Source organism: Miscanthus floridulus, chromosome 15 (assembly GCF_019320115.1).
Source record: "Miscanthus floridulus cultivar M001 chromosome 15, ASM1932011v1, whole genome shotgun sequence".
NCBI classification, from domain to species: Eukaryota; Viridiplantae; Streptophyta; class Magnoliopsida; order Poales; family Poaceae; genus Miscanthus; species Miscanthus floridulus.
In genome coordinates, this window is record NC_089594.1 from 61,323,994 (window position 1) to 61,340,993 (window position 17,000).

A 17,000-nucleotide genomic window follows, 5' to 3' on the forward strand; every position below is an offset into this window, starting at 1 on the left:
TTGAGAGAAGTGAGTGGTGAAGAAATGGTGAGTGTTGAGAGAAGTGAGTGGTTAAGAAATGAGGAGTGCACTGCCTAGGGGAGCCAGGGTCATTTTGGCGCCAAAGCCAACAAGATTGGCGCCAAAACCCACCTGAATGGCGCCAAGAGGCTAGGTCCTGGGAGTGACATAGAAAAAACACACAAGTTTTCAGTCATCCTCTTACTCCCAGTGGCATTCAAGTCTTTTTCCACCTCCGTTACCCACCGTTAGTAGCTACAATGGACGGAATGGCTTGGGCGAAAGAAGTTTCTAAACCCAGGGAGGGCAGTGATAAACCCAACTTTGTAGGGGCATTGACGATTAGGCCATCTTTTTTAATGGCACTGGCGTAAAAGGCCCAAAGTTGTATCGTGGAAACCCCCTAAACTACTGAATCAAACGCACCCATAAAATATAAGATAAGACAGCACCTCTAAGCTCTACAGGAAATAGATTTAACAATATATCTAATGATACTAGTTATATTATATACTTTAAATACTAATATTTTTTCAATCAAAGTTAAATATCTTTGACTCCTCGGAATGCAAGAATGACACATTTTGGAACAGAGCAACCTTGTAGTACAAATAAATATTCAACACATTTGCAACAAAGGAGTAGGTTAATGTAATAGGTAAGTTTTTCTTGCATGAGAATGAATAAAAGGAGACTCTTAATAGCAGCGAAAACAAGGAATAAATTCATATCCAAATTCGTACCGCTGCGCATTAAGTAGGTTAATTCACAAACCAACGCAATACATTGAGCATGAGCGCATGACATAAGGGTCACGTTCGCTTAGAGGAATTTTGGATGAATCTGGAAGAATTTTGGATGAATCTGGAGGAATTTGTGAGAGGAAAATACTGTTCCGGATGAAAAAAAAAAAAACAGATCAAATCAGATTTAAGGGCACGCGAACGGGCCAAAGGTTCTCGCAAGCTGGCCACGGCAACCGAAACTGAAAGTAACGGTGACTAATCTATTCAGGTTACAGTCACCACAATTAGTGGCTAAAGCATCCCATCGGTACGATACTGTCGTAGGCTGAATTTTCACAACATTAGACTAAGGAACCTTACAGCAGAAAGATCTATACTGGATTTGGTCTTTGATCCCAACGGATAGTATGAAAATTCAGTTTTGCAGAAAAATCTATATGAGATTTGCATGCTTGCTGGCGTGCTACTTCTTTTGATTTCATACTATTCTGAAAATTACAGTAGATTCAGACTGACAGAACATTTAGGTCCATTCAGCCTGTTTGCTTGGTCGTAAACGATCATAAATTTACCCGCCAACGCAATACATTGAGCATGAGCGCATGACACAAGGTTCATGCAAGCTGGCCGCGGCAACTGAAAAGTAACGGTGACTAAACTATTCAGATTACAGTGAGACCACAATTGGTGGCTAAAGCATCCCATTGGTACTGTGGTAAGAACTGCAGCCTTCAAGTTTCTGCAAAACTGAATTTTCAAAACATTAGAGTAAGGAACCTTACAGCAGAGAAATCTATACGAGATTTGGTGTTTGATCACAACGGATATTATGAAATCAACAGCACGTCACCAAGCACGCAAGGTAACTCTGAAAATTACATTAGATTCAGACCGACAAAACGTTTCGGTCCGTTATTCTTCACAGTACAGTAGTTGTAGTTGATGAGCACATGGATTTGGGCATCACAGGTACTGAATTAAACATAAGAATTTCAGACTGCAGTAATCACAACCGAGAAACAAGGCATCCGCAGATCAGTCAGTAGCAACTTCAACTGAGGGTGCGTTTAGATCCAAAAAATTTTGGATTTTGGCTCACTGTAGCATTTCGTTTGTATTTGGTAATTAGTGTCTAATTATGGACTAATTAGATTCAAAAGTTTCGTCTCGCGATTTCTCAACCAACTGTGTAATTAGTTTTTTTTTCCGTCTACATTTAGTACTCCATGCATGTGCCGCAAGATTCGATGTGACAGTTACTATGCAAATTTTTTTGGCAACTAAACAGGGTAGAAACAAAATCAACAACAAAAATAGGCAGCTTTCATTCACCAAACTTCACCTGACAAACCATCCACCACAGAACCTAAACCTAACCAACCATAGACAAGACAAGACGCCAATAATGCTGCTAATCGACGAAACTTGAACGGCGGAGCGCCTTCATGTCGAAGCATGGTTTCGAACCAGAGACAGAGAGAAGCCTGCAACCGCCGCCGCCTAGAACTCCTGGGACGCGGATCCGATGTCGGCCTTGCCCTTGCCGCCGGCCTTCTTGGGCAGCAGCGTCTGGTGGATGTTGGGCAGCACCCCGCCGGCGGCAATGGTGACGGCGCCGAGCAGCTTGCTGAGCTCCTCGTCGTTGCGCACGGCGAGCTGGATGTGGCGCGGCACGATGCGGTTCTTCTTGTTGTCGCGCGCCGCGTTGCCCGCCAGCTCCAGCACCTGCAAGCAAGCAAGCGATTACGGGCGGCGCACGAGCACGGCAAGGATTCAGCAATCATCCGAACGGATTCGCGGAAGGGAGGAGGGGGGAGAAAGAAATGGATTGGGGGCAATTACCTCCGCGGCGAGGTACTCGAGGACGGCGGAGAGGTAGACGGGCGCGCCGCCGCCGACGCGCTCGGCGTACTTGCCGGTCTTAAGGTAGCGCGCGATGCGGCCGACGGGGAACTGCAGCCCGGCCTTGGTCGACCGCGTCACGGCCTTGGTGCCCTTGGGCTTGCCTCTGCCGCCGCCGGAACTCATATTCGCCTCTTGTCTTCCTCCCAGACTAGTCTCTCCTCTCGTCGGACGGAATCACTGGTGTGGTGGCGGTGGTGGATTTGGGATTTTGGGTGGGAGTGTAATGGGAGCGGAGGCGGCGGGGTTATGTAGACGCCGCGGTGGATGACTGGCGGAGCGGGCGGGGCGCGGATCGCTGACGTGGAGGAGGCCAGGGCCGTCGGATCGGGGAGCGGGCGGGCGCGCGCGCGGGATCTCTCGCGTCTGGACGGGGGGGAGGGAAATCAATTCGTTTCGGCTTGGCGGTTGGACCATGTTTAGGCCCTGTTTAGTTGCTAAAAAATTTTACATAGTAACTGTCACATCGAATCTTGCGGCACATGCATGGAGTACTAAATATAGACGAAAAAAAAACTAATTACACAGTTGGTCGAGAAATAGCGAGACGAAACTTTTGATCCTAATTAGTCCATAATTAGACACTAATTACCAAATACAAACGAAATGCTACAGTGAGCCAAAATCCAAAAAAAATTGGATCTAAACGCACCCTTAGTTGCCGAGGGAATCGGCGCCGCCGGATTTCCTGGCTTCACTGTAGGTACAGTAACGTTTTGTTTTTATTTGGTAACAATTGTCCAATCGTTGACTAATTAGGCTCAAAACGTTCGTCTCGCAAAGTAGAACCAAACTGTGCAATTAGTTTTTGATTTCGTCAACATATAGTACTCCATGCATATACCGTAAATTTGATATGACGGGGAATCTTCTTTTTTGCATAATGCTAAATTCTGGAAAGCCGCCTGTGATTCCGGTTCCCCCCATTTTGGCATTTTGATGATGAGGCGCCGCGCACGCACGCACGTGCCTGCTTGGCCCTTTAGTTTCTCTAAACTCCTAAAAAGTGTATTATATAAAAAGAAGATTCCTCATCACATCAAATTTACGGTATATGCATGGAGTACTAAATGTAGACGAAATCAAAAACTAATTGCACAGTTTGCTTTAACTTTGCGAGACGAATCTTTTGAGCCTAATTAGTCAATGTTTGAACAATAATTCACAAATACAAACGAAATACTACAATAAAAAATCTTCACTATACAAAGTTTGTCTGCGCAAACTTTGCCCAACTAAACACCGCCTTGGGCTGGGCCCTGGGCCTGAATGGACCCGACTGGTGATCGATTGCAGAGTGACGCTAAGGCCCCTTTCTGGTTGATGAAGTTGCAGCATCAGTATCGTCGTACTTTTTTATTTCCCTTTTTAAACTTCAAAATGGCGTCTTACTCTTATCCTATGACCACTCAAAACCGTTTAGATTTTCTTTAACCTGATTTAAAGTGGTTTCAAGGGCGGTTTTCTCCTTTTTGAGCAAAAATGATGTAGATGTTTGATAAAGTTTTTAAACCGCACAAATTGCTACTGAGTTTCTAAAAATCCTGATATGGATCCTTTAGATAGATTGGACGATAAATCACAATAAAATATCTCTAGAAACTTTCAAGAATAAGATTTAGATCTATAAAATGGGGAAAATATGTAGAAAAAATATAGAAAGTTCACAAACCACTATAATGGGTGTCTAAAAACGTTTTTAAAATGGCAAACTCACAACAATATATTAGATGACATTTTTCTGTAAAAAGTTTGTAAAAATGTTTAGATATCCATTAAATGTTTTGGGACTTTTCTCGATTATTTTGGATATTTTCCATTTTCCTAGTGTCAAATGTATTTTTTAAGCTTCTAGAGATATTTTCATGAGCTCTAGATATTTTGGGGGTGTGGGTTTCTAGTCCCAACCTATCTCTACGATCTTTCTCGATTTTTTCAGAATGTTAGAGGCATTTTCCATGGTTTATAAATCTTATCAAGTATTTATTAGATTTTTATTACCTAAAAAGGATAAAACCGCCTTCAAACCCACTTCAATTCAAAGCAGGGATATAAAATTGAATGGCTTTTAGAGTTCATGAGCAAGATGTCTGGTTCTAGAGTTCGAGGAGGAAAATTAGACATGATGATAGTTTAGGAAATTAAAATGGACTTTTTCCAAGTTGTAGATGACACGTGCATGTGGATGTGGGGAGGCCTGGCTGGCTTTCATATGGGTTTGTGAGGCTCTCTTAAGGCTCGTTTGGTGGGGTTTACCGGGGACTCTTGCTCCTCTAGTGTATCTCGTTCTATTACCGTGTGTTTGGTTTTAGGGACGAAGTGGGATGGGATGGGACGGACCTGGGATGAACTGTGTTTGGTTGGGAGGCCAGTAGGGTCGAGGACATCCCGCATGCGAATATACCCATCAGATGCAGGGTGTCCCCGTCCCCAGAAATTTCATAGACGGGGACGCCCCAGGTGGGACGAGCCGCTGGCTGGCGACTGCGAGGAAGAAGAGGAGGTGACGCCGGTCCGGTTGCGGCGGCGAAAGGGCTCCTATTGCAGCGGCGCGAGGGGCTGTGCGTGGCGGTGTGAGGGCGCGCAGGGACGGGTGATGGGGCCGCACGGGACGGGGGTGAGATGAGCGAGCGGCGGCCTCCGATGGATGGGGGAGGACGGGGGCGAGGCTGCGGCCTCTAGAGGCCGGTAGAGCGCGGGCGAGCAGGCGGCTGGGAGAGGGTGGAGCCGTAGAAATTCCCTCAGAGCGCGGCCAGAAATTCCGCCCGAAAATTCTGGTGGGGAGGAAGAAAAGAAAAAAACAGAAAAAATAAGCTGACAATTGGACTCCACGTGTCAGTGGGTGATCCCACTTTGTGATGTCCCAAACCAAACAGAAAATGGGTTTGTCCCCTCCCTCTTCAACCAAACAGAAACTGGAGTCGTCCCGTCCTCGTCTCATCCTAGAAACTAGAGACGGGAGCGTCCCACCCCACCTTGACTTCCAACCAAACGCTACCTTGGCGAAAAATGACAAGGGCAGTTATAGTTGGAGCCATTCGAACTCTGGCCAAATAAGGCATTTGTAATTGTTTGAAAAATAAAAAAAAATATGGTTGTGCCAGTGTTTCCTATTTGCGTCATCATCGCCACGCGAGCTGCTAGGTGGATCTAGTCACGCCCGCACCACCGTGACTCGCCCTAGGATGCACCATGCCAACTAGATCTGCCTTGCCCTTGCCATGGAGGACAAAGGGCCGTCCTGGATCTGCAGCGCCAACATGGGAGTAGAAGGAGGGAGCGACGGTGTTGGGGAGGAGGAGGGGCCAACCTAGATCTAGAGCGCCCGTGGGAGAGGAGGAGGGGCCGACGGTTTTGGGGAGGAGGAGGAGGCACCGACCCTGATTTGGAGTGTCCATGGGGGAGAAGGAGGAAGGGGCGACAATGCTGGGTAGGACGAGGGACCTCCCAGATCTTGAGTGTCCGTGGGGGAGGAGGAGGCAGCGGTGGCGTTGGGCAAAGGCACGGGTGGGGGAGAAAGGAGGGGGCGACGGTGTTGGGGAGGAGGAGGGACCGCCTAGATCTGGAGCATCCGTGGGGGAGGAGGAGGCGACAGTGGCGTTGGGCGAAGGCACGGGCAGGGGGGAGGAGGGGGCGACGAAGTTATAGGGAAGGAGGGGCACAAGAAGGGGGCGGTGAGGGGACGGAGAGAGAGAGCGGCTATGGGCCAAGAGGGAGAGTGGGGAGAGAGGGGGGTGGCGACTGTGCCAGGGTTTGTTGTATATATATAAAAGTAGAGTTGGGAAAAATGGTTTCTATAGAGTAGTGTTAATTTGGGAGGGAGTAGCAAGTCTGATGGTAGTAGGCTTTAGAAATATTATATACTACTAATAATAGTTACTCATACATTAAAAAATATAAGACGTTTTAACTTTCTTAGACACATTGTTTTTATTATATGTGTGTAGGCATAGTGTATAACGAAAAACTATAGCCATGTTCGCTTCTCTTATAATCCATTCTTTTCAGCTTATTTTTCAGCCGGAACAGTGTTTTTCTCTCACAACAAATCAGTCGAAACAATGTTTCGGCTTGTTTTTTTAGTGAAGCGAACGGAGCCATGTATCCAGAAAAAATAAAACATCTTATAATTTGGATTGGAGGGAGTAGTATGCTAAATTTAGCAACAAGAGATCCAAACATGGAGTGCCAATGTCTAGTTTTTTAGTTAACCTTTGTACCTAGGAATCTATTAGCAAGAGAGTTTTTTTAATTAGTAATTGCTAAGTATTTAGCAAGGTGACTACTGAATAAGGGATGCAACTATGACCATGATCTCGACGGGATTAACACACAGCCAGCAATTTCCTGGTCAATTCATTCATCTGACTTTTGACAGCTCCACATCTACTGTATATATGAACAGAAGAGTAATGTACTGTATATATGAACAGCAGAGTAATGTACTACCATGAGGACGTACAACAGCAAGAACCAATCCAAGGTAAAAAAAAAACACCTCCAGTTATACATGTATATATGTATGTATACTAATTACCACCCAGTAGTGACCCACTCCCCTAAATATAATCTATACCTACTAATAAAGAGGCAAAATTTCTTATCACAAAAATTTTTCATCCAACTTTATCTCTATTGGGATTCTGTTTTTTTGTCTAGCGTATCCGTATATTTTTTTTTCTCTTTTTTCTCTTTTTCTTCTTTCCTGTATTCACGTTGGGCCCGTCCGCCCAACGTGAGAGTAATGTACTGTATATATGAACAGCAGAGTAATGTACTACCATGAGGACGTACAACAGCAAGAACCAATCCAAGGTAAAAAAAAACACCTCCAGTTATACATGTATATATGTATGTATACTAATTACCACCCAGTAGTGACCCACTCCCCTAAATATAATCTATACCTACTAATAAAGAGGCAAAATTTCTTATCACAAAATTTTTTCATCCAACTTTATCTCTATTGGGATTCTGTTTTTTTGTCTAGCGTATCCGTATATTTTTTTTTCTCTTTTTTCTCTTTTTCTTCTTTCCTGTATTCTCGTTGGGCCCGTCCGCCTCTCTTCGTGCTAGAAATCCGGCCCACTCGTAGGCACGCGCAAGCGCACACCCCTGTCCATTGCATGCGTGCGCGCAGCGAAGAAGCAGCAGCCCCGTGTGTGCCTCACTCCATTGGCGATGACATCATGCTTATGTCAAGCCTAAATAAGTCCATTTCTTTTAGAAAAATAAATCAAGATATACCATCTAAATATAAATGTAAATATAAATAAAAGACATCCTTAGCCATCCGTCCTAAGATCTATGCCCACGATTAAAAGAACCCATAACCCTCTTTCGGTGGACATGGTCCGTGGTGGACTGCACCCTCATCCCCCCGCTGGTCCACGACCCGTGGACTGAGTGCGCAACAGAGTGTTTGCAATCTAGCCCCTCCCTGTATTCTATATGCACATACTAAGCTATTCTTTGAGTCTGGTAGAACCAGCCAACAACCTCTGTCATCTATAGTGAACTACAAATAGACCCTCACCAGATTAAGAATACATCAAAATAATGTTCTAAGTATTTTATTTTCACAAAAAGTACTACTAATTTCATAATTACTTTATATGACAATATAAATCAGTTTTCAGTAAAAAAACACTTCCAAAAAATTTTAATGTTTGATTTTTGTGAGCAGATTGCAGATCTGCTGTTGTCGGATATAAGTATTAGGGATACCCGAAGAAGGGATCTGAGGACCATAGACGACAACTCGCCTAGATAATTAAGGACGTATTTCAGTCTCGACCGACCCCAAAGGGACGGTTTCCGCCTCGCTAGACCCCTTAGGCACAGGCCCCATGTCGCCCGACCCCGAGGGTACGGGAGTGAAAGGATCAAGATGCCCAAGAGGGGGGTTGAATTGGGCTAATTACAAATTTCTTTGCAATAATCAAATCCTATGGTTAGCTCAATTAACCCCTTATGCCTACAAAGTGTTTCTATTGATCTAATGCACAAAAGTTTAGCACCCTAAGTTCTAATCCTACTCTAGCATGGCAATTCTAGTAATGTAAATGACAAGTATTGAATTGCTCAAAATAAATGCTTAAAGTAAAGAGAGGAGAAGGAACGCGGCGATGTTTTGCCGAGGTATCGAAGAGTCGCCACTCCCCACTAGTCCTCGTTGGAGCACCCACGCAAGGGTGTAGCTCTCCCTTCCGCGCAAGGATTAAGTGCTCTCTACGGGTTGATTCTTTGACACTCTGTTATGGTGAATCACCCACAACCGCTCACAACTTGAGTTGGGTCACCCACAAGCTCCGCTAGATGATCATCAAACTCCCAATCACCACCAAGCCATCTAGGTGATGGCGATCACCAAGAGTAACAAGCACGAACTCTCACTTGACCACGATAAGCCTAATGAAAAGGGTGGATGCACACTTTGCTACTCTTGCTTCACTAATGAGGGCTCTCTTTGGGGTTCTCAAATCTCAATCACCTCACTAGGACCTTGCTCTTCTTGGTACTCTCAAACGTATTTCTCAGTTGTTGGAATGAGCAAAAGTACCCCCACACACGAATAGAGGTGGTATTTATAACATGGGCTAAAAAACGAACCGTTATGTGCCTCTACGGGATGACCAGATGCTCCAGTCATGTTGACCAGACATGCCGATCAGTTTACCTCGAACTTCAGTGTTTATAGTGTGATCGAACGCTGGCCAGCATCTGGTCAGCACTGACCGGACGCGTCTGATCGAGATTTTCCCTCTTTGGAACCTTACTGGAGTTGACCGGACGCTGGCCTTCAGCGCCCGATCACTTGACCTCTCAGTGTCTGGTCACTTCCAGACGACTTCACCTTGATCAAATGAACTGACTGGACTCTGAGCCAGCGTCCGGTCACACCGAAGCCAGCGTCTGGTCAGTATTTGACCCTCCATTCACTTCCAACTCTCGATCATACGTGAATGAAGTTTACTCTATTGGATCTAAGGACTATTTTGGAGCTACCTAGTGCAACACCTCTGGTGTTTTGACCTAGCACTAAAAATTGATATGTCATCATGTGCATTGCAAAGCATTCATATAGTATAAAGTTTTGAATGCATTCACTAAATAAGGTTTATTTCATAATGTTGTTATTTCATGTGATGTGTTTCAAAAACCCTAAATAAAGATCATGACCACAAGGGTCAAATTTCATGTGATCATGTGAGGCCATGTGTCATTTGACTCAAATAACCCTAATGGGCCATGTTACTGGTCAAAAATCAAAATTTAAGTAAAAGGAAGACAAATCAAATTTGAATTCAAATTCAATTTATAAAAGTCCTTTTTGCCCCTTTTCACTAATTCAAAATCCATGTGGAATTTGGGGTTGAGGCAAAAGCAAAGTTGGAGATTATTTTATGTCGATCAACTTTGGTATTCAAAGTTTTTCAAGTTTACATATCAAATTTGGAGTAATTTTGAAATTATTCAAATGCTCAAATGTACCCCAAATTCAAATTTCAAAATGGAGGCAGAATTTGAAAATATTTCTAGAAGCAAAGTTGTAGAGTTTGAAAAATTGAACAACTTTCATTTTTGGAGATTTTCAACTTCTTTAGAAAATTTGTGAGTAATTTGAAAAATGGACGCAGTGGCAGTTCTGTAAATTTTTCAAAAATCTACCTCCACCTCTCTCCTTGCCGCCGGCGCCACGCGGAGATCACCGCCGATCGGGTTTCGCCGCTTTCACGCGCAGTGACACGCCAATACCTCCGTGGCGAGTTCGCCCGTGTGCTGTCAACACCGCACGCCCTCCTTCTTGCTATAAATAGGAGCACACCGTCGTCATTCGAAGTTTTTCCGTCGACTGCTCGTCGCCGGTGTCTTGCCCGCACTTGCGCAATTCGTCCTCGCCGTAGTATCTAGGGCCAATTGCTTTGGCCAGAAGCTCCGCCTCGTCTTCCTGCTCCTCCCAAGCCTGATCGTGTCGCTCCTGGAAGTCCAGCGCCACCGCGCGACTTCGTCTTCTTCGGAGCCGGCCGGAGCTCCGCCATCCTCGGTCTCACGTTGTCTCGTTGATCCAGTACATCTCCGCCTTCACCGAGTCTACCTACGTGATCACGGTGAGCTCCTGAATGTGAAGACCGTTTCGCTTTAGTCCCTACTGCAGCATCACCGTGGCTACGCCATACACCATCGTGCCCAGTCCACCATGCCCAGCATGGAGGTGTCTCCAGTGCACCTTTTTCCTTTCTGATAGCTGGGATTGGTTCGGGGGAAGTAGTAGATCATTTTGGTGAGGTCTGTTTCGCCGGAGCATCACCGTCGACGCATTTTGCGGCCGGTCAGTGAGGGCAGCGCCGTCGTGACATGTTTGAGTCACTGACGGGTGGGGTCAGTCTGTCAGTGCGAGTGAGGAAGAAGAACAGTGCAATTTTGTATTTTCTGAAATTGTGAATAGTGCTAAAACTTTGGGAATTTGTAGGAAATTCATCATAGCTCCAAAAATTCTAAAATTTTGTATGTAGCTTCTGTACATGTTCTAGTATGGTTTAAAAATATGAAACTTGAAATTTGAATAAATTTTTAATGTTCAAATATTCAGTCCATTATTTGATAAATGCAATTTCCATGATTTTTATAGGTCACTGAATAATTCCAAAAATTATGAAATTTGTTTTGGTACACTAATTTGATATGAGGAAGCTTACATAAAATTTTGAAGTCTTTTGGAACAAGTTCATTTTTGGGCTTATTTCCAAATTAATTTAAAAATAAATAAAAGCAAACCCTAAGTGTTTGATTAGTGTTTGGTCTTGTTTTGGTCATGTTTTGTGACCAGTAGGGTTCAAGATCAGTGTGGTCGGAAAGTTCACCATAGTGGTCGGAAAGTTCACCATAGTGGTCGGAGAGTTCACTGTAGTGGTCGAAAAGTTCACTGAAGTGGTCGGAGAGCTCGCCAAAGTGGTCGGAGAGCTCGCTGAAGTGGTCGGTGCTGGCATGGTCACATCCGTTACGAATATGGTTTGGTTAGTTTTGCTTGTAACTGTACCATGGAGGAAAGTTGTATTCAAGGTGTTGTTATATTTCATGCACCATGAAAGCATCATGTTTACATTATCATCATGTTGAAGCATATGCTATTATTTCGTGTAGAAACCGAGAGTGAAACGATTCTAGTTGAACAAGTTCTGGAAGAGTCCCTAGTTGTCACGGGATTCGATAATCGTGGTACTGATCCGAAACCTGAGATCATCAACGAAGGCAAGCCCCGGTTTATGCATTAAACCCTTACCTTGTTTACTTTGAAAAGTTTATCAACTATGTTACTTATTGCATTAAGTTAATTTATTCAAATGTTTCCTACTTGATGCATTGCCTACCTTGATAATTGTTTACCATCCTTGAAGATGATTTCATTTACAAAGGCGTAGTATGCTTAGTATGCTTTATGGTAGGCTTTCAAAGTAAAAGTTTTGATACAATCAAAGATGGCATACTGGCCAAAGAAAGAAAGAAGGTAGAATGAACTAGAGACTAGTTAGGTGACTTATCTTGAATGTTGGGTAATGTTGCCGACTATGTCACTTAAAGGCCACTCATTGTGGATCTTCTGAATAAGACACTTTGTAGTACTGGTCACATACTCCGGTAAGCCTACTTCGGCTAATCCGATACTAAGACGAATGCCCACGCACTGGGAGTGGAGAGATGACGGGAGTAGCGTGTACCCTCGTGGCTAGAATGTGGCCAAATTTGAGGCGTGCTGTGCTCTCGGGTGGCATGGAGACGGCTTAGTATAGGAGGATCCAGTAGTGAGGTTGATGTATGCAAGATTAAGTTCTACATATGTCGTGTGATAAGGAATCCCCAGCTGGGACTTGAATCAATTCGAATTGCCAGTGCTCCGCGGATATGGAGACTCGTTTCATTATAGAAGCAATGCAGGACTAGTGAATTATTAAAATATGAGAAGAGAATGGAATGAGAAGGAATGGAATATAGGAAATGTATATTTAGTTGAGAAAATGAACAAAAAGGACTTAGTGGTAAAACTTGAAAATAGAATGAAGAATAGTAAGCTTTTGGCAAAGAACTTTTGAAACTTGCTACATCCTTACCTTGCCCCAAACCCCTACATCTCTAAAGTCTTACATCCCATTATGTCGGGTTAGTCTTGTTGAGTACCTTTGTATTCAGGGTTTGTTAACCCTTGTTGCAGGTGAGTCGCATGCGCAGGCTTGTTTTGGTCCCTGCTGCATGTCTGTGTTTGAAGTCAATGACAATGAGGAGTGATGAATGGCCTTTGGACAAGGCACTAGTTTATTTGATAAATAAAGTTAATGTAATATTATCCCGCTACTATGGTTGTATGACACTTATGGTATTGTAAGTTTGAAAACAACTAGTTTGTAACTATGTTATCTTAAGACTTCCGCTATCTTTTACTCTGGTATATATATTTGAATAAACTATTGTAATCTGCAATGTCTGTGATTGGGATCCTGTTTGAAAAGAGAATCGTGGATGATTCGGGTTTCCCGAGGACACCCGACAGACCTGTTGAGTTGTTGGGAACTCGTGTTCGCTATCCGAGGTCTGTCAAGACAACGATAGGTACATGTGGGCCCAATTTCTTAGGAGGTTCTGCCACACCTAGTGCTAGTTTTAGCAAGTGTGCACCACACCTAACCCACTAGACTTGCCTAGGTCAAGCTACCTATCCATACCCCCCTTAATAGTATGGACAAAGGAAAAACAAAGTCCTAAATTACTCTAAGTATCACTCCAACTCCAATCGACACTTAGAACTAGTCCATCCTTAACCTTGTAGTCCATCTTTTGAAAACTGAAATGATTTCCATTGTAGGGGTATGACCATCATGATAGCCCAATCGATCTCCATTACCGTGACCTAACTTAATTGCCTCTATAAAACACACGTTAGTCACAGTAATCATGTAATATCATTAATCGCTGAAACCCAACTAGGGGCCTAGATGCTTTCAATCTCTCCCTTTTTGGTGATTGATGACAATACCACCTCGAGTATGTGAAAGAGATGAGGTTTTTAACATGCTTGATTCATATAAGCTTTTGGTAGTAAGAATAAAAGTGTTAGGCAAGCTTATATGACCCAAGCCAACATGATGTACTCAAAAGATATGAAATAAGCATGAGTACAAGTAATAGAGCTCATTTGCATCAGAGTAAAATGTGGAAGCAAAGCAAATGAGCATAGCACAAGTGATATGACATATAAATAATTCAAAGTAGAGAGCACACATATCATATATCATGTTCACGTAGATATCACTATCACATAGATATAGTTTAATGCATAGAAGTAAACACATGACGAATGCATAAAAGTGTATCACACATAAAACTCCAAATGTACTAGATAATAAGCTAAGTAAGCTAAGATCCCCCTAAATAGTCACTCCCCCTAAGACTATCATACTTGAACCCTCTCCCCCTTTGGCGTCAAACACCAAAACCTAAGGGTCGATCAACGGGGCTGCAGCGGTCGAGCCAGGCGCTGAGGTACGAGGAGCGAGCTAAAACTGGGCACCATCATCATCTGACCCTAAGTTCTGAGCAGTCTGACCCTCTGTAGCTGGTAGTGAAGCTAAAGCAATCTGGGTCGAATCAGGAACTAGAGCTGCTGAAGACTCTACAGGTATAACTGTAGCAGCTGGCTCTAATGATGCCACTAAGGAAGGGAGCATCTCTATAGTCACTGTGATAGGTGTAGTTGTAGAAGGACCTAGAACATGTAGGTATGGTGGAGTAGGCTACCCTGTCAACTCACTAAAGGATGCACCAAAGATCCTAGACACTATAGTCTCTAGCACTAGCAGCGAGGATGTCTTAGCCGGTGTGAAGCCCGTCTGAAGAGGTGTGAACTGCGGGGCTATCACTAGCGAAGCAAAATACTAGGACACCTGCTCTGTAGGAGAAGCAAACTATGATGGTGGCTATCCCTGACTTTGAAGCCCACTAGGCTATAACGCTAGAGTCATAGAGGTAGTGGCAGTCTGACTAAGCTAGGGCAAAGGCTGTGGCGGTGGAGCCCTAATAGCTATCACAACATGCTGCATAAATCTAGGTAGCTGCTGCTGCATGAGGATCTACTACTGATGCATGGCCTGCTACTGCTGAATAGCTAGCTGCTGTCGCTAAAACTCATCCTACCGAGTCTAGAACTATGCAAAGGTGGCAGCGGTCTCCTAAGCCTGGCGTGCCTGATCCTGCCTCATCCGCTCAAGTATAGCAAGGAGAGTGGGGTCTGTTTGTGGTGCAGGTAGAGCTGAACTAGAGCTGCCGGCCTCATGATCATGTCGACATGCAGGCATCTGAGGAATGTCCTGGTAGTCCTTGTCTGAGCAGTCACTGGGGTCGGTCTCGACCATCCCCTCCTGCTGAGCAAACTGATCCTCCTCAGTAGTTGCAATATCCCTAATAATAGCATCCTACTGGGCTGCAGTCTCTAGTACATCTGGACAACGGCATGGCTAACTAGGTGCCTGTGGTGTACTATGGTGGATCATCTGAGTTAGGTTGTATGTAGGGAATTCTATAGTAGCACCACTATACTCAGCTAACATCTCAGGCGACCTCACTATAACTGCCCTATGAATAAGAAATGTGATCCAATGGGCATAGGGCAACTGTCGATAACCTCTAAACCCCTCAGCAATAGTATCCTCCATCTCTAAAAGAAGGAGATCCCAAATGTCAAATATGGTCTACTGCATCAGGGAGTTGAGAAGTCATAGCTATAAGCGAGTCAAGCCCTCATGATACCCCATCCTTAGAATCAAGGTCCTCCTCATAATGGCATCCAACACTCTAGCTATAGGAGTGAGATCACCGGGAGTCCTGCTCGACCCCTTGCCAAAAGTCTCCTTGAAGCAGTGGTGAACTAAATATGTGGGAGGAACCATACCACCATGTGGGCGTCTAGGAGGTGCTGTCTATCCATAGCAAACATCATGTAACCTGATAGGCTACTCCTGAAGCCTGAGAATCTCCCTAACCCTAGTGCTCGTTAGCTTGTAATCTCTACCTTTGAATGCAAAGTGAATGTATCTGTGCTATGGGTCAATCCATAGTGTAGCATAGAACTGATGTACCCAAGATGGAACATATAATCCTATCCATCCAATCAAGTCTGTCAGCCCTGGCAGATATGTAAGATAGGGGCGAATGTGCTCTCCAGCTGCAGCAACTATAGACTCAATGTTGCACACCCTCTGAGGTCTTAATATAGCTCCACTGTTAAGATATGCATTGTAGAAATCCTCCTGGAGTGGTGTGTAAAAGTCCTCTAATGCTCTGTCATCCCTCCTCGGTGGGAACCACTGCTCAAACTCCACAAACCTGAGCTACTGCACCTGCTTGGCCGTGGTAGCCCTCAAGTCTAGGTGTGTCATAGGAGGTGGACCCTGTGGTCTGGGCGGTGGATGAGAACCCCTCCGCTATGTATCTGCCCTCAGCGTGACTGGAGCATGGGTATGACTAGAGCAGTGAAGCTATGGCTGAGATGCCTGCTCTGTCTCCTCGGCCAGCTATCCCTCCTGAGTTAGCTCTACTGATGGTGCCTACTACTGTGACTCCCCCTGAGGCTGACCCTCATTGATGGCAACACGCCATCCTCCAATCATGAGAGTCCCAGGTGGACCACCATGAAGGCGCTCAACCTACTCAAGTGTAGCCCTTGCTTCTAGTGAAAGCTGATATGCAATCTGGACTCCACTGCGAGCACCTCCTCTCTCGGCACGCTCTACAGCCTCTGCAACTGCGGCTGCTCTAGCTATCTCTGCATCTGGGTACTAAAGCTTCTTTGTTGCAGTCTTCTTCGTTGCCTTGCCTTTTGGATCTATAGGCAAGCGAGGTGGACACCTTGTATCCTCATCACCCGGACCGCCTCCAACATTCTTGATGCGAACCATCGATTGGATCTGAAAGGAACAACTGCCAACTGTCACTTCTGAGGCTTGGCCTCGATCCATACTCGCGAGCTTAGCCTCGAGTTGACTGATGACTATCACTGAGACCTCAATAGTGCTGACTCACTACATGATGGAATAGATCAGGTTTATAAATAATAACACTAAATCTAGAGATGCGAAACCCTAATAGAGCAAGCAATTGGGTATGAAATTGAATCGTGGGCTTGCTACCTGACGAACCATCAATCCGAGGAGAAGAGAAATGACGCGTGGGGAACCACCGAAATGTGAGGCTAGGGTTAGGTTCAAATGTCACAACTTGGCACTGGATGGATCTGGTGGCATGGGCAGTGATCAATGCGGCTCAAGTGCGTGGAGTAGAGGCAAATCCTAGGGCACGACGGTG

At 44.7% G+C, this 17,000-nt stretch overlaps 1 protein-coding gene across 1 annotated transcript; it reads right to left on the reverse strand.

Annotated features, from left to right (window-relative positions):
* Nucleotides 1-2,022: 2,022 nt before the first annotated feature.
* On the reverse strand, nt 2,023-2,865 carry LOC136508814 (probable histone H2AXb). Its single transcript, XM_066503592.1, has 2 exons — nt 2,589-2,865; nt 2,023-2,471 (listed from the first exon to the last, which is right to left on the reverse strand). Exons 1-2 carry the CDS (start codon nt 2,772-2,774, stop codon nt 2,247-2,249), a joined length of 411 nt encoding a protein of 136 aa, XP_066359689.1. The 5' UTR covers nt 2,775-2,865; the 3' UTR covers nt 2,023-2,246.
* Nucleotides 2,866-17,000: the final 14,135 nt, after the last annotated feature.